This window comes from Macaca thibetana, chromosome 9 (assembly GCF_024542745.1).
Source record: "Macaca thibetana thibetana isolate TM-01 chromosome 9, ASM2454274v1, whole genome shotgun sequence".
Taxonomy (NCBI): Eukaryota; Metazoa; Chordata; class Mammalia; order Primates; family Cercopithecidae; genus Macaca; species Macaca thibetana.
In genome coordinates, this window is record NC_065586.1 from 89,193,105 (window position 1) to 89,217,329 (window position 24,225).

General features: G+C 43.2%; 1 protein-coding gene across 2 annotated transcripts in view; it reads right to left on the reverse strand.

Annotated features, from left to right (window-relative positions):
• Nucleotides 1-24,225, reverse strand: part of MYOF (myoferlin) — a 173,061-nt gene that overhangs the window by 36,466 nt on the left and 112,370 nt on the right. For both annotated transcript variants that reach the window (XM_050802713.1, XM_050802712.1), the window contains 13 exons: nucleotides 23,907-24,070; nucleotides 21,487-21,601; nucleotides 18,651-18,756; nucleotides 17,033-17,178; nucleotides 13,567-13,740; nucleotides 12,514-12,622; nucleotides 10,390-10,467; nucleotides 8,232-8,413; nucleotides 7,980-8,138; nucleotides 7,764-7,862; nucleotides 6,363-6,524; nucleotides 4,192-4,357; nucleotides 788-864 (listed from right to left, as the gene is read on the reverse strand). In XM_050802713.1, coding sequence (XP_050658670.1) covers nucleotides 788-864; nucleotides 4,192-4,357; nucleotides 6,363-6,524; nucleotides 7,764-7,862; nucleotides 7,980-8,138; nucleotides 8,232-8,413; nucleotides 10,390-10,467; nucleotides 12,514-12,622; nucleotides 13,567-13,740; nucleotides 17,033-17,178; nucleotides 18,651-18,756; nucleotides 21,487-21,601; nucleotides 23,907-24,070 — 1,737 coding nt within the window. The remainder of the gene's footprint in view (nucleotides 1-787; nucleotides 865-4,191; nucleotides 4,358-6,362; nucleotides 6,525-7,763; nucleotides 7,863-7,979; nucleotides 8,139-8,231; nucleotides 8,414-10,389; nucleotides 10,468-12,513; nucleotides 12,623-13,566; nucleotides 13,741-17,032; nucleotides 17,179-18,650; nucleotides 18,757-21,486; nucleotides 21,602-23,906; nucleotides 24,071-24,225) is intronic.

Genomic DNA, 24,225 nt, shown 5'->3' on the forward strand with positions numbered 1-24,225 from the left:
TTTTTTTAAAGGCACTGTTTATGGACATAACATATTAAAGTGCAATCATGTGCATTTTTGGGCTAGTTTGCACATTAAAACACGCTGTGAATGTTCATCATAGATGCCAAGAGAAACAGGGAGATATTTGGTGTTTTCTTTTTTTCTGGGCTGAGACTTTTTCCCCCATTCCTTCATGTAGAAGTGGCTGGAATAGTTCATTTTAAAATAGGGCCTTGAGTGAATATTTCAACCAATTTCTTCACTTCAAAATGACAGTGAATATAAAAACCTGGGTGTCCCATATACTGATAAATATGGTCATTAGAAATTTTGAAACACTTCTGCTTTATGTAGGGGAAAGAATCTGGCGTGTTGTGTTATCTCTGATCTGAATGTTGCAATGCTATAAATTTGCTTCTGACACTTCGCTTTCTAGCAAACGATCTTTCTCAGACTGTCTACACCTGTGGTTCTCCGATGTGCCCGCATATTAAAATCATTCGAGGAGATTTAAAAACATACTGATGTCTAGGTCCCTCTCCTTCTTGGGAGGTGGGGCCTGGGCATGGGTTTTATTTTAAGTATTCTGGGTGACTTATTAGTGAAGGTTGAAGACTACTAGTCTACACAGTGTTATAACTGTTGATGAGTGCAAGATTTAGACTCTTGTCTGTACTCAGTCTTCAATAAATGGATTGGCTGATGATTATAATTGCAACAAATTGTTGTCTGACTGAATTCACCAAATGCTTAGACATCTGGAAGATAAAACTGACAGCATCCAATAATGAGCTCTGAAGCCTACCTTAGAAGCCAGTAATGGTTTGGTGTCTTCCATTTCGATAACAATGTCCCGGCATGGTGGGGCAGACAGAAGGGAGGCTGCAAGACAAATACTTTTTAAATTTAAGATACTTAGAGAAATATAGTGGCGAACATTCTACTCCAAGTTCAAGTTTAACAGCCATAGGGTGGATGGTAGAGTTTATTCTTGGACGAGACTTACAGAATAGGGAGGACAACTCCTGAATGTAGAAAATAACCCAACAATCCATCACATTTCCGCAAATATAATATGGTTTTAGACATTTTCTAGGGGATATGTCCACACTGTTTTTAGATAATTAGTCCAGTGCCTATACAGAAAGTGCTCAAAAAAGAATTGTGTCAATATATGTCTTTAGAGGGTGCAGGAGTAGGGGTGGGGAACTATTTTTTATTTCAATAGCTTTTGGGGTACAAGAGGCTTTTGGTTACACAGATGAATTATATAGTGGAGAATTCTGAGATTGTAGTGCACTTGTCACCTGAGTAGTGTACATTGTGCCCAATATGCAGCTTTTTATCCCCCTCCTCCTTCTGAGTCTCCAATGTCCATTATACCACTGTGTATGCCTTTGTGTTCCCATAGCTTAGCTCCTACTTATAAGTGAGAACATACAGACAGCCTACATCTGAAGGAGTCTTCTTTTCTTGAAATTTGTTCCTAAGACACAGAAAATAAATAAGAGAAAAATAAGAAAAAGAAGGGAAAGGAGGGGTGAGAGGCTGGGGGAAGGATAGCATTAGGAGAAATATCTAATGTGGATGACAGGTTAATGGGTGCAGCAAACCACCGTGGCACGTGTATACCTATGTAACAAACCTGCACGTTCTGCACATGTATCCCAGAACTTAAATTAAAAAAAAAAAAAGAAGAAGAGAAAGGAAAGGAAAAGAAAAGCAGGGTGGATTGTTTTACATTTCAGGTCTGAGGTTGCACTGGCTTATTCAGCCCTTATTCCCAACAGCGTATATATAGGGAGAAGACATGTGCCCTGACTTTATGTACAATTCCCAAAATATCTGTGACTCAGGATTTGGGGGTTAGAGCATGGACTCAGTAGTCGTCCCTGGGCTTACTACATTTGATTCAGCTAAAGCGGGGGTACTAAAGCCTCACCCTGGAGTGGGGATAGGATGAGAGGTACATCTCCATTTATTGAAGAAGCATCGAACAGGAAGACATTTAACAGGAGGCCAGAACCCAGACAGAACAAACTCTGTCAAGCCGATAGAACTTTCTGTTTAACCCACTCTGGCAATTGACATACAGGACATAAAGGAGGAGAGGCAAGAAACCTTTTTTGGTACTTACCATGTGCTGGGCACTCAGCTAAACACTTTACGTACATGATCTCATTTCATACCTCAATAATCCTGTAGAATATGTGCCATTTTCCCCGTTTAAAAAATTTTAAAACAAACTGAAGCTAAGAGCAAGCAAGTCACTTGCTTCAGGTGAAACAATCAGTGGCAAGTTGGGGAGTAAGTAACCCAGGTCTGGCTGACTCCAAAGCTGTGTTTTAACCACCACACCAGAGCCTGGAGTAACCATCAGGGGGATACTGGGGAGGAGGGGAGACTGACATTTCCTGAGCATCGGTGATCTATCAGTTACTGTGTGAGGTAGTTTTAGATCTAGGTGGCATCCCTAGACCTGTAAGCAGTCTCTACACTTCCAAGATAGGCTCCCCTGCAGATCCTGACAACTGCACAGTACGGAACAAGACAACCAGAGGGCAGGGACACAGGAACACAACTGAACGCAAGCTCTTTCCTAGAGGATCAGTTCTCCACTTCACCCTCCTCATGAAAACAAAGCCCAAGGGACAGGAGAATGGTATTCTGTGCACTTCCAACATGAGGCCATTAACCTCTCATTGGTTTTATGAAAGGACCAGATTTTCCTTTTCTGGGGCTCTCTGAAACCTTGACCACACTCTACACTGATTACGTAGAGTCACTAGCCAGGCTATGTCTGCCCTGGACCTAGCCCACCCCTGAGCAATAGACACAAACAGATCCACGTAAGTGATTCCAGGGCCAGAGAAAGCGTGTAGCATTTGTACCCTCTGGATGATTTCATGTATTTGGACCAAAAAAACCTTCTCTCATGAGAACAGTAAGAAAAAAAAAAGCCAGGAAAGTGGTTCCTCTCCATTTAGTAACCTTAAAATGAAACAATCCTGCAATTACAACAATCCTTGTTGTTATCAAAAATGCTGCTATTTTAGGCACCATCAATTCAGCATAAAATGTTTTACATGGGACATTTCTTGATAAGCACATGTAGAGTTTTGCTTAAATGTGACTGTGGATTTTCTCCCTCTTCTCTGAATCAGGGATCCAGGATACTCACACCTACACAGCAGATGAGTTTCAGAGGCTCTGTAAAATCAATACCAACCCTTATGAAAGTTTTAATAGAACCAGTTAGTGACACAGCTGCTTAAATAGAAGACATCTGCTTCAGTCTTGAAGCCACCAAGGATCAGCTGAATGAGGCTGTTCCAGCCCTCCCACGGTGTCTAATTTATGAGGCCAGGGGCCCTGGGATCTCTTGCACTGATGCAATATAGCCCCCAGCCCCTAACACAGTCCCTAGCACATGGTAAGCTAAAAGCAAGTAACTATTGAATGGGTAATTGCAAAATGCTGTATCACTAGCTATTATTTATTATGGAAATCTAAAGTAAGTATTATGCCCTGCTCTGTCATTTACATATTAATTATATGTGATAATGAGGTAGGCCAACAGATGGAAAGCAATCTGAAATAAAATCTCCTCCTCTGTCAATGTTCATGGAGTCAGGGAGCTTCCTGTTTTCCCCATCAAGGTATTTATCACACTGGACTGCAACTGCACACTTCCTCATTTGCCTTCCCCGCTGGACTCTTGCTTTGTGAGAGGGGAACATGGCTGTCTTGGTCCCCACTGTCCCCAGGTATCTAGAAGAGCACGTGGCAGTCAATGAGTGCTTCCTAACCATTCAGTGAAAGGTGGAGGAAATGGCTTCATCCCCATCACTGATGTGGGAACAGCTCTCCCTGCTTTGCTAGCTGCTTGTTGAAAAGTAAATAGGGAACATTCATGAGCACTTAACACTTCCTCAAAAGAAGTCTTACATTCACCCGGGAGCGAGACGCTTCAGAGAGGAATGCCTGGAGCACGCCACCCACCCCTAAAACGAGGCCGAGATTCCAGCCCAGCTCTGCCACTTACGAATGATAGAACCTTAGGAAAGTGACATAACACACCGCAACTCAGTTTGCTCATCTGTAAAATGTAGCCAATGAATCCAGGACTTACCTTGAGAACGTTTGTAAAGAGTACATCAGAGTCATGCATGAAAAGCCCCTAGACTTCTGCACAGACTTGCACGTTACCTTTGAGCTGTGGGACGATGTCCTCTTTCCCTGCATACGGGTCGCAGCGAAAGCGGTCCAGGCGCTCGATGGTGCACTGGCCGACGACAGGCTTCCGCCCAAACTGCCTGTGGTCGATGACCTTGATCACCAGTGGGGGCATGTACAATTCCTCCTTGGGCAAGAACTGGGGGGTCACAAAGGTAGGTTTCATTTCTCTTTACGAGACCAGACAAGGGCAGCTTTGAGAAAAATTCCCCTGATGGACCAGTCCAGATTCTCTCTGCCACCTAGCCCAGAGGACTCACAATAGTTACTCATGTGCTAGGCAAGGAGCTCAGTGCTTAAGAGCGTGAGCTGTCAGCCAGACTGCCTGGGTCAAATCCTGGCACTGCCACCATGAACCACCTGGCTAACCCTTCCATGCCCCCATTATTTCATGAGTAATAGTAAAATTGTTGAATTCTATGTGAAGAGTACTAGTACCTGTTCCATGCTGTGTCCTGTAAGTGTGGAATCACTGACCCATGCTCTTTCCTCTCAGTCACTGCCCTGTACTCTTCCCTGTGCTCTGCTTCCTGGGAGGGGACATGTGCAAGGCTAACAAGCCCAGGGCTTTGGTCATCTACTAGCCAAGTTCTGAGCAGACTTTAGAAATGGTCAAGACAAAACTGAACTTCTAAGGGAAATAACTGTGGCTGAGACTCTTTTCGCCCTGGAAATTCCGTGCAGAAATGGATTGCTACTTTTTCCTTGACTCCCCCTGGCTCCCTCTCATGGAATTTGGTGGCTTTGGTGACAATGCCTGATTGGGGAAGCATGAGCTGACCTGGGGGCCCATTTGGTATGTGGTTCAGGTGAACTTCTATCTCTGGCTCCACACAGGAGTAGAAGCTGGGGTCACCTGAGTGATTTTTCTCTTCTCTGCTGACCAAGGCTAGATTCTAGACTAGAACTTGGAAGGTGGGGGAGGTGTGGGGAGTAGACAAGGATAGGGGAGTGGCCCAGGGGCAACCACTTTGGGACCCTGACTGGAAGCATCCTGGTGGCTCACTGTCGCATGATAGGGAGGAGAGCGTGGGCTTTGGGGTTGGAGGGACCTATGTGCAGACTCTGGCCACTCACTTGCTAGCGACGTCCCCTTGTGTAAATTCATTACCTCTTGGTTTTCCCCAAAGTGGGCGTAAGAGAGGTGCAAATGTTCAGCCCGCAGGATTAAAGACGAGGTGTACTGAGTAAGAATGCACCAAGCCCTGCGCTGCAGCTGTCACTGTAGTTAGGACACAGTCACTGCGATATAGAAGGCATGGCCTAACACTATGACACCGGATAAATCATTTCCCCTCTTTAGGCCTCAGTTTCCTCCTCTGTAAAATAAGAGGTTAAAGCACGTGACCCTAGAGTTCAAGAGCACTGTATTGGAGACATCAAGGTCAGGAAAACGACTCGGGTGGGGAAAGGAATGGGATGGTTCTAGGTCTTCCAACACTTCAAGGTAAGGAACTGTCTTTATTTCACCTATTTATATAATAGAGTAAAAAAGAATTTTTTTTTTTAAAGTTAAGAAATTAACTTCTTTAAAAATGAAAAGACTGGGTGACCTCTTCTTGCCCCAGGTATTATGGGGTCAGTGATGCTGTGAACTGGATCCAATGCTCTCACATCTTTAACAACCAGAGGGTAGCCTCAATGGACCAAAAAAGGTGCCATCCCAGGGGCACCTGGAGGTGGGGCACAGTTACGGGCTGCCAGGGTCATGGCCCCATCGCCCCATATACCTTCCCCCACAGCCGCCCCTTCCTCAGACAACCAGTCCTTATCCGGAGGGTTCTGGTCCATGCACGGCTGTGGTGGGGGGTGGGGGGTGGTATATCTGGTCCATGCATGACTGGGGGTTAATATTCTGCCTTCATGGGGTTGACCAACAGCCTGTAATAGATAGCTGAATAGATGGAAAGTTTACCAGAGAAATAAATACATATTGCTCACAGATATTTCTGTGTCACTGGAGTTGCTTTGAAGCTTTAAGAAAGTATTGCCACAGTGCGAGAATTTAAGGGGAAAAAAGTCATTGCAGGGTTTTTGTATTTGTCAGATTTTGGAAATAAACTCTGTGTGTTTGCATGTGTGTGTGAGGCACAGACTTTCATATTTCAACGCACATGGGTGATTACAGAGAATTGATACTGTACCACTTTCATGAAGAGAACAGAACTTGGAAAGTTGGGTGTCTTCTTAAGGTTTTTGATCACCACTGATTCCACCCTTTCTCCTCCACACTCCACAACAAGACTGGGGGATGTGATAGAAGCCATCTGGAAGTTTTTCATATTTCTTAAGCCCCAAGCTAGAATCTAAGAAAACAATTTAAAGAGAGGAGAAGGTAACCCAGCACTTTAAAAATAACATTCAAAAGTAAAAATTCTGTCTTAACTACTGGCAAAGTCTTTATGATTAATTTGAACATTATCCTTGTAAGCTTGTAGGTCATGCAAAGAAAGTGGTTTTGCCCCTTTCTTTCTCCTGCCTGAGCCCATAAAAAAGCAATGCAGTTAAGAGTGTAGAAATCAAATCTTGGCTGTGCCATCTAGTTGTGTCAGCGCTGACAAGGTAACTCACCTCTCTATGACTAATCTACAAACAAGACTGATTGTGTTATCTGTCATGGGGTTATTCTGATGATCACCTATAAACTTCTTTGTTTTTTCTTTTTTGAGACAGAGTCTCACTCTGTCACCCAGGCTGGAGTGCAATAGTACGAACTAGGCTCACTGCAACCTCTACCCTACCCTGAGTTCAAGCGATTTTCGTGTCTCAGCCTCCCAAGTAGCTGGGACTACAGGCGTGTGCCACCACGCCTAGCTAATTTTTGTATTTTTAGTAGAGGCAGGGTTTCACCATGTTGGCCAGGCTGGCCTCGAACTCCTGACTTCAAGTGATCCACCTGCCTTGGCCTCCCAAAGTGCTGGAATTACAGGCGTGAGCTACTGCATCCAGTGCACTTGTAAACTTCTTAACACGTTGTCTGACATACAAGCATTTCAAAGTGATAGCTTCAGCCTTTGAGAACTCTTAGCAAGACAGCCAGAAAAGGGAAATGTTGGGGTGTTAACAGCTGCTTGACTGGACAGGGGAAAGTCTTGAGAGTGGGCCAGACACTGTCTATCAAGCCACCTGGTTGGGGTCATCAGCTTGTATCTGACATGTCAACATTGCTAACATCGCTCACTGCTCCCATTCAACTTCCATCTCTGCCTCCCTGCCATGCCCCCATCTCTTGGCATATACACCATCATTCCCTTCTGGTCCATCTTCCCTCTCCCAGTTCTCCAGTTGACCTGAGAAACTCAGAAACCTGCTGGCTCCCAGTAAATGTGGAGTTTAGATGCCCTCAGGAATGTTAGAATTGACCTCTCCTTGTTGCCTCAGCAAGCCTTCTACTCCCATGAATATCTCCAGTTTTTGGACAAGTTGTAAAGGAAGTTGGAGATAGCAAGAAAATACGCAGCAGGATTCTATTTTCTATACAAAAGATTCCTGCTCTGCAGTCACATCCGTTTGATTTGATGAGTAACACGTGGGGAGCCGCATACCTCAATGGCAGTGAGCTGGACCACAGGCCTGATCCCCTGGGGGACCATGTATAGATTTGGTGCCCTTTGAGGGGGAAGAATGGGAAGGTTGGAGCCATCCTGTGAAACAAACATGGGTATGTCAATGACTCACTTTAGTTCAAGCAAACAGTGCCTAGAATTAACATGCATTTTAAGCAGTTGACAGAATACATGAGGAAGAACACAGTGATGTACCTTGCCCCTCAGAATCAGCTCTGCAGTTACAAGAACTTCCCCGCAGGCTTTGTCTCCATTCATTACTGGGTGCCACAGAAGTTTGGGTGTGATGTCCATTTCTGAGTTCAATTTCACCAGAGGAGAGAAAATGCTTCGTCCTAAAAATTCATCTTTGCCCTAGAGAAACAAAGTGATCCTTAAATTCCCCAACATTCATCCCTTCAAATCTCCATCATCCCCAAGTTATCTTAGAAATTCTAAATGACCTACCACTTGGTCATTGTCAAAAAGTTCCATGATAACTTTGGGTGGATTCTGCAGAACTGTTTGGGGTTCCCCATAGATTTCAACTTCATCAAATATAATTGTTTGGTCCCATGTGGGATTCAGGGTTGAATGGATGATCTCAGTGGTTTTGCTCCGATGAAGGAAACAGACATGAGCATATGGATCTAAAACAGAAAAAGAGAATAACAACGGGGTCATGGCTAAAATCTAACTCCCCAGAACCACTCACTGCAACCATATTCTTTTCCTCTGGATATAATGACAGTGGGCTCTCACCACCTGCCTGGAGACAGGGTTTCTAGGGAGCAGGGAGTTCCCCATGGAAGGTTCTGGCACTGCAGCAGAGGCACCTGAAGCGAGACCCTGATGTGTACTGAGAGGTCTGTCTTTGGAGTATGTCACCACCAAAGTTAATGGGGCCCACAGTTTTTCTCTGCAAGAGTACTGCACTCATGGTTGAGTGAGGCTCTGCAGTCAGATACACCTGGGGTCCACACCCACCCTTCACCCCTGCTGCGTAACTTTGAGGGAAAAAATAATCTTCCTAAACATTGATCCCTTCCTCCATGCAATGAAAGTAATATCTGCTTCACAGTGTTGAGAGGACGAAATGATATAAGGAATGTTAGCTACTTGGGACAGAGCCTGTCCTATAGGAAGTATTTGATAAATGCTAGTTTTTATTATAGTTGTTTCTAATGTTGATGGTAATCCATTCATTCAGCAAATATTTATTGAGTTCCAGGTCTCAAGAGTACAACAGTAACAGGAAAAGCTCAGATGCTTATAGAGTTTACAATCTATGACAGCAGAAAACTTTGTCTCACTATACTTAAGAATGGAGAGAAAGCAATATTATGCATGGAGAAATAATCCATGTTCTCCTCCATGCTAAATAATTTCATCAAACCTTTTTGCAGTTGCCTGGGGGCTGACCTATCTGAAAAATAACACAGTATCTAGCCTGAAACTTTTGTATAAGCCAAAAGTGCTTGGTTTCTAGCAGAGGAGCCATCATATGAACCCTTTGCTTTATGCCCTGATGATAATTCTTCTATCTCCAAAACTGCAAGGAATGTGCTTAGAGTTTTAGGAAGCTTTAGTCAAGAATTTTGGAAAGTTTGTTTTTTTTTTTTTTAACTTTCAGTGATAGAGTGCCCCCTGGTGGAAAATATTTGAAAATGTCTTCAAAGACCCTGTTGGAGATGTATATCGCAGGGATAACCTTGAATCTGGTCAAATTGGTAAGAAAAGGAAACCATTCACAAATATTGGTAAATATTAGTGCTTGGAACACGCTTCAAAATTGATGCGAGCACATGAGATTGTCAGTCAAATGCTCTAACACACTTCCTGTTTGGAAGAAAAAGTACAGCTCGCCGCCAGCACTCATTTCTCGGGGCAAACGGGAAATGGGTTAAGAGGTGTTTTCATAGAAGGCCCAGGGAAACTCTGCTGGGCTTTGAGTCCCGAAGTGGAATGCTCCTCAGATAGCCTGAACTATCCATGGTTCAGCAGAAAGGACTGAAATCCCCAGACGGGCCTGTTCTCCCCTCCTCCCCCGTCCCTTGCCAATAGCCTTCCTCTCAGAACCAGTTCAAAGCAACGAAAGCAGCTGGGTGTCAGTGCAAGAGATGACAAAGCCTCATGGTTTTATGTTATTGAGAATGTGGGGAGCAGGCAGAGGAGAAGGTTAAAATGTACTCCAAACTGCTCAAAGCCTGGTGCTGTAGGCAAATGGGCAAACTTGTCATCTTTTTGATACCTTGAGAGAGCCTACAAAAAAACTTAAAGGATCTTAACTTACCAATCAACCCGAGGGTCCAGGGATGAAAACGCAGCCATGTATATAAACAGAGATGAGAAATCACTTTCTCAGTGCTTCTTATTACTTAATTAATTAATATCTATTAGTATCAAAAGTATCTTCTGTGTATCACTAGCACCCAGCAATGGTGTCTAAAGCATTCCGTGATGATTTATCTAATCACTGAGCAGTTTGCTTCAAGCATGCAAAAATAATCTCAACATGTAAAGGGTTTTTGTTGTTAGAAATGACAAAAAGCATTCACTTGAAACATAGAAGCAAAACAGCATGCTATGTAATCATGCGTAGCATGGAGATTTTTTTTTCCTTTACCTGAAAAGCTATCCTTGTCTAAAGCCAGGAGGTTTCTGGCTTGATAGACATAGCAGCGCAGATGGTAGATGTAGACTCCTAAAAAAACAGGATGAAGATTACTTACAAGAAACGTGACACTGTAAACTGCTATTTTACTGGAATATTTGGAAAAAATACATGTTTCTGATAAATAGGTCACTTGACTCTATTACAGTTCCCCACAGCAAAGGGCACACAGAATAGTGATGATGTGGCCTCCCAAAGTAGTTCTATTTCCTGTAAAATGAAACTTATTTTTTAGGCTGGGTGCGGTGGCTCATGCCTGTAATCCCAGCATTTTGGGAGGCTGAGGCAGGCGGACTGTTTGAGGCCAGGAGTTAGGAGACCAGCCTGGTCAATATGGCAAAACCTTGTCTCTACTAAAAATACAAAAATTAGCTGGGCATGGTGGTGCATGTCTGTAATCCTAGCTACTCGGGAGGCTGAGGCACGAGAATCACTTGAACCCTGGAGACGGAGGTTTCAGTGAGCTGAGATCACACCACTGCATTCCAGCCTGGGCAACAGAGTGAGACTCGGTCTTAAAAACAAAAATCCTATTTTAAAAAAAATACTATAGTAAGCTCAATGCAAAGTGTATCAATCAGGAAAACATTACCTCTGTCATAAACTAACTGAATTTAGGGTACTACTTATTATCACAGACCTTTACAATGAAACTGGGTCTCCAGCAGTTATAGAAATAGAGCTTTCTATACTACTTCAGCATCAGATCTGGGAAACAATTATCATCTAAAAGATTCTTTGACATTTCAAAATATTCATACTCCTTTTATTATTATATTCTCTCTGTCTCTCTATCACACACACATTCACTCTGTTTCTTTCTTTCTCTTTGTGAGATAGCGGAGCATTATGATTCCGTGCACAGATTCTGGGAGCTCTACGACCTGAGTTCAAATCTCTCTAGTGCTCATAAGCCATAAGACTTTGGGCAAGTAATTTAATCTTCCTGTACCTTGGTTCCTTCTTCTGTATAATGGGGACAATAATAACACCTACCTTATAGGGTTGTTATGAGGATTAAAAAGTTATAATATGTACAGTTCCTAGCCCATTCTAAGACCTATATAAGCATTTACTAATATTATTGTAGAGCAGGTCTGTCTCATTCCAAAAACCCTGAAGGTTATTATTGAAACCAACCATTATTTAAATTTTTGTGCTTTTTTTCCTAGTTAAAAATTTCAGGCCGGGCGCGGTGGCTCAAGCCTGTAATCCCAGCACTTTGGGAGGCCGAGGCGGGCAGATCACAAGGTCAGGAGATCGAGACCACAGTGAAACCCCGTCTCTACTAAAAATACAAAAAATTAGCCGGGCGCGGTGGCGGGCGCCTGTAGTCCCAGCTACTCAGGAGGCTGAGGCAGGAGAATGGCGGGAACCCGGGAGGCGGAGCTTGCAGTGAGCCGAGATCGCGCCACTGCACTCCAGCCTGGGCAACAGCGTGAGACTCCGTCTCAAAAAAAAAAAAAAAAAAAAAAAAAAAAAAAAAAAAAAAAAAAAATTTCAGTTTTGGGGGGCTTACTAGACAGAATAAGCACATATGAGACTGTTAAAATCAGTGATTTGACCACCCTTCACCTTATCTATGATATGGTTTTCAACTGCATTTTTAAAAACCCATTTCATCAAGGATGAAAATGAAAGTCATGTTTGCATGACGAGATTTTAAAAATCATATTCAGTGATTTGAAGAGTTTCCTTAAGATCAAAGTTACAGAAGTGGAATTCACAAAGTCATGTTTAAAATTCACTGCTGGCCAGGTGTGGTGGCTCACGCCTATAATCCCAGCACTCTGAGAGTCTGAGATGGGTCTTGAGAGGTCAGGAGGTCAAGACCAGCCTGGCTAACATGGAGAAGATGCAAAAATACAAAAAATTAGCCGGGCATGGTGACATGTGCCTGTAGTCCCCTCTACTCAGGAGGCTGAGGCAGAAGAATTGCTTGAACCTGGGAGGTTGCAGTGAGCCGAGATCGCACCACTGCACTCCAGCCTGGGTGATAGGGCCAGACTCAGTCTCAAAAAATAAGTAAATAAGTAAATAAATAAATAAATAAAATTAAAATAAAATAAAACTCACTGTCAAAATTGCAGGAAACAATGGGGGTGTTTGCTCCAAACACAGTAGTGGCGCTGTGCTTCTGTTTCTCCAGGCTCTTCTCATCCCCATCTTCTGTAGTGTCTGCCCCCTAAAGTCAATTAACAGAGTCAATTAGCAGATAAGTCAATAAACATTGCCTAAAAGCAAACCAACCAACCAACAAGCAAGAATCACAAACAAATGGAATTCTAGCTTTTAAAAGATGTTATCGTGCAGACATCCCATTTTTTAAAAGATGAGTAAGTCCCAGGATAGCAAGTGACTTCCCTGAAGTCGCTTAGCTGGAAAGCAGCCGAGCAGGAAGTGGGAGCCAGCCCTCCTACCTCGAGTCCAGGTTTGCCAAGCCCTGCTGCTGAAAGAAAGGGAAAAAAGGAAAAATGTAGAGGATAAATAGGGAGTAAAAGGATGGGATAAGGAAGAGAAAGAGCAGCAGTAGCAGAGTACTGTGGGGTCAGAGTGCAGAAATACAAAAATAGGCTATTGAGAAATGGCTCCTGACCACCCTATTGTTTTAGATCACCCCCTGCCATTCTCTATTCCTTCCTTCCACCTGCCTGCTTTTCTCCGCTGACTTCTTTACTGTGCTTCCATATGTGCTTCCGTATTGCTCTCTAATTTTGTGAGCTAGCCTTCTGACTTCCTCCCCTTCACATCTGTATCTTTATGAATATATGTATGAATATTTTGTTGAACAGTTGCAGTTTCCAAGATATGATTCCAGGAACTTGTGCCTGGGATGTGAATAGATGTTACCTGAAACAAGGGTCCTAGAACAGACACATTTGGAAAATGCTAGGTCAAGCAGGTGTGTCGACAGTAGTATTTCTTAGAACACTCCTGTGTTAATGGTCTATTCGTTCTACATGAGGTATTGAGCACCCAGGACGTGTGGCTTTCCCTCAACCTGTGAATATTTGCCATCTTATAGTACCAGGCTTACAGGGACCTCTATGGAGTTGGCAGTGCTGTACCCAACACTCACATATTTTCTCTATACCAATATGATCTGCGCTCTGGCAACCTAGTACTTACAAGAGCACCTTCAAGTTTAAAGATGGCAGCTGCACCATGTGTTTCTGAAGGAGCCATTTTTCTCCTCCAGCGTCTGCGGCGGAAGGTATCTGAACTACGTTGTTTCCAGTGAAATTTCCAGCCAATTAAAGAAGCATATTCCCAGCCCTCTTGGTCTTCCAATTCCTCCATGGCCTAAAACAGAAGTAAACATGTTGATGATGATGACGATGATGATGATGATAATATTCCTTTTATTGATAAAACAGGTTATTTGATCAATCAACAGATACACAGTATTCAAAATCTACTCTGTGCCAAGTACTGAGCTACAGCCAGAAATACAGAAAAGAAAAAACCCAGACAGGAGCTCTGCCTTGCAGAGCTGATGGACTGCGGTAGTGCGGAGAGATAACCAGACAATGACAGCACAGTTGTGGGCATACCTGATTTGGGGGTGGGTGAAGCAAGTGGACTCTTTCCCAAATTGCTTTCTGTTTTCTCACTTCATTAGTTCATAAAAATGTTGCTATTGTGATATAGTTTGTAAAACATTAGTATCTCCATTTTACATATGTAGGACAAAAATCAAATGCCCCCTCCCAGGTTTAAATGTCTTGCCTGAGCTAATAGCTGCCATAACTAATAATTAAGTGATAGATCAGAATATGTTATTTCTGTAATAACTAATACATTCATGTGGTACTTTGTAGCTTAAAAACTACTGATCTACCAGTGGTATCGGTTTTCTTTTTTTTTTTTTTTTTTTTTTTTGAGACGGAGTCTTGCTCTGTCGCCCAGGCTGGAGGGCAGTGGCCGGATCTCAGCTCTCTGCAAGCTCCGCCTCCCGGGTTCATGCCATTCTCCTGCCTCACCCTCCTGAGTAGCTGGGACTATAGGCACCCGCCACCTCGCCCGGCTAGTTTTTTGTATTTTTTAGTAGAGACGGGGTTTCACCGTGTTAGCCAGGATGGTCTCGATCTCCTGACCTCGTGATCTGCCCGTCTCAGCCTCCCAAAGTGCTAGGATTACAGGCTTGAGCCACCGCGCCCGGCCTGTATCGGTTTTCAATGTTATATTCTATTCATTCAACAAATACGAGTGCCTGCGACGTGACAGGGATCGTGTTAGGGGCTGAGGACGCAGTGAAGAAGAGATAGGGTCTTTGCTTTCCCACAGCTGACATTTTCACAGCAGAAATTTGATTTAAATACCTTAAAAGTATGACTGGATTTAATAAATGTAAAATAATATGGAATAATATTTCAGATCTGAGAAATGAGAGCTCCATGTGGGTAACTATTGTTGGGTCCATTTTTTTCACTTTGAATAAATGTGAAATGCAGGTTAAGCATAATCTTGTACCTGACCCTCTAGTAACATAAATAGTAGCAGTGAAAATTTTCACATAGCCAAGAGTAAGGCAGGTTAGCAAACATGATCAAAGTCTCGGAAATACTCATAGTAGAGCCAGGCCATATCCTGAGCCTTCTAACTAGTGGCACAGTGTTCTTCCCACTTCAACTTGGTGCCCTCGTGTGGAAGGAGAGGGTTCAAGCACCTTCAGAAACTTCTCACCCCATCAGCCTGGGATAATTAAACAATAAAGAGATATCCATTAAACTAAAGAGTTTCTGCACAGCAAAAGAAACTATCATCAGAGTGAACAGAAAACCTACAGAATGGGAGAAAATGTTTGCAATCTATCCATCTGACAAAGGTCTAATATCCAGAATCCACAAGGAATTTAAGCAAATTTACAAGAAAAAAAAAACCTCATTAAAAAGTGGGCAAAGGACATGAACAGATACGTCTCAAAAGAAGACATTTCTGTGGCCAACAAACATATGAAAAAAAGCTCAACATCATTGATCTCTGGAGAAATGCAAATCAAAACCACAATGAGATACCATCTCACACTAGTCAGAATAGAGATTAAAAGGTCAAGAAACAACAGATGCTGGTGAGGCTGTGGAGAAATAGGAACGCTTTTACACTGTTGGTGGGAGGGTAAATTAGTTCCACCATTGTGGAAGACAGTGTGACGATTCTTCAAAGACCTAGAACCGGAAATGCCATTTGACCCAGCAAACCCATTACTGGGTATATACCCAGAGGAATATAAATCATTCTATTATAAAGATACATGCACACGTATTTTCACTGCAGCACTCTTCGCAATAGCAAAGACATGGAATCAACCCAAATGTCCATCAATGATAAAGAAAATGTGGTACATACACACCATGGAATACTATGCAGACATAAAAAGGAACGAGATCATGTCCTTTGCAGGGACATGGATGGAGCTGGAAACCATCATCCTCAGCAAACTAACAGAGGAACAGAAAACCAAGCACCACATGTTCTCACTTATAGATGGGAGCTGAACAATGAGAACACATGGACACCAGGAGGGGACCATCACACACTGGGGCCGGGGAGTGGAGGGAGGGAGAGCATCAGGATAAATAGTTAATGCATGCTGGGTTTAATATCTAGGTGATGGGTTGATAGGTGCAGCAAACCACCATGGCACACATTTACCTGTGTAACAAACCTGCATGTCCTACACATGTATCTTAGAACTTAAATTTAAAAAAAAAAGACTCATTCATTCATTAGCTCATTTATTTGAGTAGATTACTTACTGGGAGCACATTTCTGAGTTAGCAAGGAGGATACAAAGATGACTATGGCTCAATTTTTGCTTCCAGAAGCTCACCATCTAATAAAAATAATGTCATAGTACCTATCAGAGTTACCCATTCTGTGGAATAGAGAGAGTTCCTGTTTGGACTTAGCTTAGCCTGGGTTCCAACACCAGCTTTGTCACTTACTAAACACTTGGCCTACAGCAAGTGTATTTAAACTCTGTGAGCATTATCTGTCAAATGGGCATAAAATCCAAACCTTACAGACTATAGATGATGCATATTGAGTACCTAGCATTAGGGAAAGCCACTTCTATACCTGCCACTTATTATTATGAGTGTTATTGTTCTATTTATTACTATTCCATTTAAAGCTTACAATACCCTAATTAAAAGGTATAGATATTATTCCCATTTTGCAGATGAGAAAGAAAGGGAATTCAGGGTTTGAATCCTTACACATCTTGTTCCAAGTCCTGAGCTATTACCGCTACTATATTACGCTGCCAAAATAGTTTGTTTCTTTTAACACCTTTGTAGCAGTTCTCAACATTTAGCCTGCCTGGGAATCACCTGGATGGTTTACTGAACTACAGCTGGCTGGGCCCACCCCCAGGATTTCTAAATCAGTAGGTTTGGGGTGGGACATTTCTAACAAATTTCCAGGTGATGATGATATTGCTGGCTGGGGTGGACTCACTTTGAGAACCATTGAGTGCAGTATTCGGCTCTGGATTTGTGAGTAGTTTCTGCAGAAATGGCTAGTTAGCTGGGATTTTGTGGTCAGGAGGGCAGAGCTCCCCAGTCCAGCTCCCTTCCCTTGCTTCTCTTACCCTTGCAGTGCTTGAAGCAGTCTGTGTTAAATCTTTCTTGCGTTTTCGGACCAGCCTTCGCCGTCTATGAGTGTGGTACATTTTCTCTGCTGCAACCCAGGATTTGGGCTTATGATCAGGAGGAATGGTGATTCCATATTCCCAGCCTGGAACACAGTTTGTGAATGGTTACCCAAAAGAGATGCATTTGCCAGATCACCAAATAAACCTCCAGGAAACATTCGGTCACTCTCCCTGCCCCCAAATGTTCTGTACTATCGTGACTGAATGCATGGCTGTTTTCACTTTGCTGGGATATTCAGCCAAGCAGAATACAGCCTCATTCCCATTCAGATCCTCAAAATGCTTCCTTGGTGACCATGTTCTCCCCCACTTTTAGGCTTCCAGTCATTCATGGTAATTGAGTGCACTTAAGAATAAAGCACAGTTCAAGAGGCAGGAGGAAACACCAGGTATGCGTGTGGACTGTGCAGTTGCACAGCCTTGGTTCAAATCCTAGCATCGCCACATCTTGGCTGTTAACTAAATAGGTTTCCAGCAAGTTGGTAAACCCGCCTATGGCCCAATTTCCCCACTGTAAAGATAAAACACACCTTTTGATAGGGTTACAGTATTTTAACACTATCAAAATAACATATGCAAAGCATTAGGGCCATACTTAGCCCATAGTTATTGCCCAGTCAAATGCTAACGATTATTCCAAGATCTGGTGTGTGCATTGAGATCAGCAAAGAGCTTATAATCGATTTGAAATCTTCTGGGTCAATGCCAGTTCTATGCACCATGCATAAAGAAAGAAATGAATCAGATTTTCTCTTTTGATAATTCCAAATGCTATTGTTCACTTAACTTTAATTATGGTTCAGAAAAAGACACACACCAGAAGCTATATCAATAGTCTGCATCGTTGCTGCACAGGACGACTTTAAGGGTAGTTTACAGTTCTCTTTTCTGAGTCAAGGGGGCCCTGAATGTGATGTTCCCAGGGAGGTTATGGGGTGTGGTTAGAATAGAGAAAATCTTGACTCCAGCTCCCTCCCAAATTCTCATCCTGGATCCCTAAGCATCTCAAAACCCAACCAGTTGGCCCCATCACCTGATGTTTTTCACCCCTGCCCACTTAGCACTTGTCCATACACTTGCCTGTCCCTTGGATTCTACATTTGATTAGTCACAGATGGTGCCACATGACCCAGATGCCACAGATCAGCGGTCCCCAATCTTTCTTGTACCAAGGACCAGTTCCATGGGAGACAATTTTTCTATGGACAGGGTTGTGGGGTAGGGGAGGATGGCTAGATTCCCACAAGGAGCACGCAACCTAGACCCCTGTCACGTGTGGTTCACAATAGAGTTTGCACTCTTAGGAGAATCTAATGCTGCTGTGTATCTGACAGGAGGTGGAGCTCAGATGGTAAGGCTCCCTTGCCTGCCACTCACCTCCTGCTGTGCGGCCCTGTTCCTAACAGGCCACGAACTGGTACCGGTCTGTGGCCCAGGGAGCTGGGGATCCCTGCCGTAGACCAAAGTGAGGCCCCTCTCTCCCAAGCAACCTTTACCCTGATTAACCAAGGCCCTGCTGCAGAGCCCTGATCAGGTCACAGATGTACAATTTTACCTTTCTCATCCACTGCTCTATTTATGTCATAAGACCATGCATCATCTTCCCATTCCCAACCTGGAGGACAAGTCAACTCGCTGGGCGATGCTGCTTTGTCGCCGTTCTTACAAAACAAAAATAAAAACAAAGAAGAGAGGTAAGCCATAATGTCAGTAAGATGCAAAGGGTCCGATATAGTTCCTCACTTAACTATGGCATTCACACCTTTACTTAGATACCATCTTAGAGATCCATTTCACTCAGAAAAATCTCTAATCTTTATTCACAATTGCTAAATAATAATTAGTTTAAACTATCTTTTGTTTTTACTATTAGGAAATAGTATTAGGTTCAATCACATGAAATTGCTGTTTTTGTAGGTTAAAGTGGTTGAATCTCAGCAATTTCTTATGGTTCAACTTAATATTATGAAATGGTGCAACTCTCTTTATGAGGGGTTACATGGGAAAGAACCCATCAGAGAATGGGTAAAACATTAAAGACACATGGTTGTTTGTTTGTTTGTTCTGAGATGGAGTCTCGCTCTGTTGCCCAGGCTGAGTGCAGTGGCGCAATCTCGGCTCACTGCAACCTCCGCCTCCCGGGTTCAAGCAATTCTCCTGCCTCGACCTCTTGAGTAGCTGGGATTACAAGCGCCCGCCACCATGCGTGGCTAATTTTTGTATTTTTAGTGGAGACGGGGTTTCACCATGTTAGCCAGGATGGTCTCGAACTCCTGACCTCATGATCTGCCCACCTCAGCCTCCCAAAGTGCTGGGATTACAGGTGTAAGCCACTGCACCTGGCCTGTTTTGGTTTCTTGTTTTTTGTTTTTGAGACGGAGTCTCGCTCTGTCACCCAAGCTGGAGTGCGGTGGTACGAACTCAGCTCACTGCAAGCTCTGCCTCCCGGGTTCACGCCATTCTCCTCCCTCAGCCTCCCGAGTAGCTGGGACTACAGGTGCCCGCCACCATGCCCAGCTAATTTTTTGTATTTTTAGTAGAGACGGGGTTTCACCATGTTAGCCAGGATGGTCTCGATCTCCTGACCTCACGATCCACCCACCTAGGCCTCCCAAAGTGCTGGGATTACAGGCGTGAGCCACCGCGCCTGGCCCTGTTTTGTTTTTTGTTTTTTTTGTTTGTTTGTTTATTTTGAGACAGTGTTTTTCTCTGTCACACAGGCTGGAGTGCAGTGGCGCGATCTCGAGTCACTGCAACCTCCCTTCCCAGGTTCAAGCGATTCTCCCACCTCAGCCTCCCAAGTAGCTGGGATTACAGGCACCCGCCACCACACCTGGCTACTTTTTGTATTTTTAGTATAGATGGGGTTTCATTATGTTGGCCAGGCTGGTCTCAAACTCCTCACTTTCAGTGATCTACCCACCTCAGCCTCCCAAAGTGCTGGGATTACAGATGTGACCCATCACACCTGGCAGACACATGTTTTTGAGTACAGGGAAATGCTACTGGAGGTTCATAATGTTAATCATACACAATTGAGCAAAATTTATGTGAAATATTGACTTAAGTTTGCATAAAACTGAAGAGAGTTATGAAAAGAAAGTTCCTAAGCGAAGGAAAAAAAGGTGGCCCATAAACATGAAAAAATACTTGGCTTCACTTTGAGAGTGAAAATTGAAATAACAACAGGATACCACGTATAATATGTGGCAAATGTTATAAAGTGGGATGGATGGTGAATGTTTAGGCAAACAGGCTTCTCATATTTTTGTTGAAAATATGAATTTATAAAACCTTTTTGAAGGTTATAAAATTTTAGCAAAATTTTATATGCATTGAAACCTAGACCAAATGCAAGGATCTTCCCTACAGATAAACTTCCATAAACATACAAAAATGTATGTTTAAGGATGTTCACTGTTACATTGCTTATAAAAACCAACGACTCAAAACCAAAAGCACCTAAATGCCCAGAAAGAGGGGATTAAATGAATTAGAGTAGGTACATATAATAAAACATTCTGCAGCCATTTTTTAAAAGCTCATAGGTCTATATGCATTGATATAAAAAATGTCCAAGATACATTATTATGTGAAAAATACAAGCTATGAAACTGTGTGTACAACACAATTCTATTTAGGCAGGGAAAAAGGAAGTTATATACTTGTTTATGAACAGAAAACAGACATCAGTGATTATCTTCGGGGAGTGGAATGTGGATTGGGGAGAAGAATTACTTTTGATTTCCTTTAACGCTGCTTGGATTTTTTAAAGACAGAAACATTTCATTTGTTACAATATTAAAAACTAGGCCAAGCTTGGTGTCTCATGCCTGTAATCCCAGCACTTTGTGAAGCTGAGGCTGGAGGATTGCTTGAAGCCAGGAGTTCAAGACCCGCATGGGCAACATAATAAGAACCCATTTCTACAAAAAAATAAAAAGTTATTCCAGCATGGTGGCATATCCCTGTAGTCCCAGCTACCGGGGAGTCTGAGGCAGGAGGACTGCTTGAGCCCACGAATTTGAGGTTAGAGTGAGCTATGATTGCACCACTATGCTCCAGCCTGGGAAACAGAAAGAGCCCATCTCAAAAAACCCTCAAACAACAACAACAGAACTCTAGTTAGATAATAATAAAAATTTACCTAAAAAATTTGCACAATCCAAACTATATCATGTTTCAACATCTAGTTAAATAGGCCTCATTTCTTTTCTAAAGAAAATACTTATTGTGGCACTTGTGTGGCTTAAGCTGTAAGTGGAAGACTCTGCAGAACATAAGATGGAGCAGAGGAGAGGGTAAAGCCCAAGCCAGGTGGCTGCTGGGTTCCCCACAGATCGCGATCAGAGGTGACAGGTGAGAGTTTCTCTCCGGAGCAGGCCACTCACCGCATCCGTGTAGGTGTCCTCGGCCGGCTTCCAATCTCCCCCGGGGTAGCGGCTCTCGTTCTGATAGACTTCATCAGTGAACTCCGTGTGACCCGCATCTGCTTCAGTCAGCAAGCTGCGGGGCGGGGAGGGCTCGAGTTACCCAAGGAGACCGGGTAACTGGCAGCCTCCGCGATTGCCAACACTCAGGAAGCATCTACACCCTGGGAGTGGTACCACTTCCCTCCTCACTTTACCCCTGTTGGTTCTGACTCCAAATTCCTCTTTGTACTAATCGCTTTTGACATTCCTTTGAAGAAAGGGCCTGCTGGAACAATGTGACCTAAATCATAGAGAACTCCTCAAATTAGCAAGGTTGCTCCTTCTCAGTAATGAGGATGGGGTCTGGGAAAACAGTATTGTGGGCAGCTTCTTACAGAGACCACAGACAGAGCCTTCCATGTTTCTGTTGCAGTTCGGGGCTGCTCAGCTTTTTCTCAATGAAACTCTTGGCGAACACTTCAAAAGAAAAGGGAGCTGTCCCCGCTATTTTTTAAAACAGTGGAGACAGTCTCATGAAGCCAAATGCGGCTTGCTAACACAAACTGAAGGGAGGAGTTTAAGTTTTCTGGAGAGTTCCTAGGTAGACAGCCAAACCAGGTCATTTAAGACTCCAAACTCCATTTGGGCGTTTGGGAAATCCATACGGACTCTCTGCCATGTTAATTTTCCTCTTGGATTTGGGATTCTTTGGACAACCCACAGAGGAAAGTTACAGAGGTTTCAACTTTGACTCAAGTCTTCTGCCAGGTAACCTACTCAAATGAGGGGGTTTTTCCTTCATTGTTTCTGCATCTTTTCTCTGCTGTATTCTCCCCTAGAATCCAGCACAGGAAAGGAATCAAAAAGCAAATAGTCCCAATCATTTATATAAATTGGGCATCACTTCTCCGGTCCTCAAAAAAGGAGAGTAAAAGCCCTGGCTGCTGCGTCTAGGATTCCATCCAGCCCTGACATGCTTTGACCTTCTGCTTTTTCTGTCACAATTTCCCTATCCTTTTCCTGTCCTCACTAACCTTCCTTCCTTCCAGCCAATTCAAACCCGATTTTCCTTCCCCTCACTAATCTCCCCCAACTCCACCCAGAGCAAGCTGCCTGAATTGAAAGCAATCACAAGCAAGCAAGCATGTTTGAGTCTTAAGAGAGCAGTATTTTCGCTTCCCTCCCTCCCTCCCTCCCTCATGCCTATGCAATCACAGGAAATGAACAACAGAGAGACCAAACTCTAGTTAGAGGCCTTTAAAATTCAACTTCACAAGCTTCTTCCCTCCCAACTCAAGGATGCTGTCATAAGATGGCAAGAAGAGGGAATGCTGGTTCTAAAGTTGTTGGCAACATTTAGAAAACAGGCTACAGTGTCCCCCAGACTCCAAGGGAACCATCTTTACCACCTTCTACTGTCTATTTTTTTCTTTTTAATAACAGCTTTTGAGATGTAGTTCACATATATGGAATTCATCCACTTACAGTGTACCTCCTACTGCTTCTTGCAGACGTTCTAGCATAATAGTTGAGTAGTGGTTTTGGTGCCCATGCTAGACTTGGATTCTAGCCCCAACTATATCATTGACAAGCTATGCGCCTTTGGACAAGTTATTTAATCTCTCTAGATCTCAGTTTCCTCATTTGCAAAGTGGAGATACTACTACTACTTGTTGGGAGATCATTCTCTGCGAGTCTCTTGTGTTTCTGCGCATCTTGCGAGCTCAGGCACCGACTACCTTTGTTATGGGCTATCTTCTCAAAGATGTTGATATGGGGAACACTGAGATATTGTCTCTGCACAGCAAAGGGCCAGCCTACTTACTGCCCATTATAAAAAATTCCAGTCCCCTAAGCTTAGAGTTCTCTCATATAACTCAATCCACTGTGTGTACAAGTGTCATCTGGCCGTCTTCATGTTACTCTGTGGGGATTGGGGCATGAAGAAGTCGAGCAAATATTGATACTCTGGCATGGCTATTGCTGTGGGCAATAAAGTTCTTTTATTCTAACCCAGGAGTCATGTGCCGGCATCTGTGAAACTGTCACGGGAGACCTTGTTTGCTTGCAAGTAGCGTCAAATCTCAGATCCTTCTTGCCACTGACTCCCTTGTAGGGCTGTAGTAAAGATTAAATAAGATGATGCCAGTGCCCAGCATACTGCCTGACACAGTCAAACATAATAAGTTCTCAAAATGTTAGTTACCAGGTGCTTTTTATATTTGCCTGTCTTATGGTGGAACATCTTTCAACTTGCTACAAATTTCAATGGGCTTAGTTTTGCTCAGTGGGTGTTACACAAATATTATCAAGAATGATGATGGAGATATAATATATTTAGCAATTTCTAGAGAAAGATCTCATTGCTATCCTTTTCACTCAGAAAATGGACAACTTACCTTCTTTCAGGATCAACTATCCACTCTCCTTCCCATTCCCAGCCTTTTGGAGGCAGAAAAAATTCCCTCTTGAGTTTTATTTTTCCTGTGACATCAGAAAACTTATGACGTCCTACTAATCCAGAAGTGCCCCATTTTCCAAACATGAGAGCTTGATTTTCATACTATTAAAAAAGAGATAAAATTGGAGAAACGCCATCAGAGAGCAAAAAATAAAGCTAGCACATACATTTTCAAGTTAATCGAGGACTCAGGCTAGACAACCACAGAAAACAGAATAAAGCTTTATGCTCAGAAGGTATGGACCTAATTTGAGTTG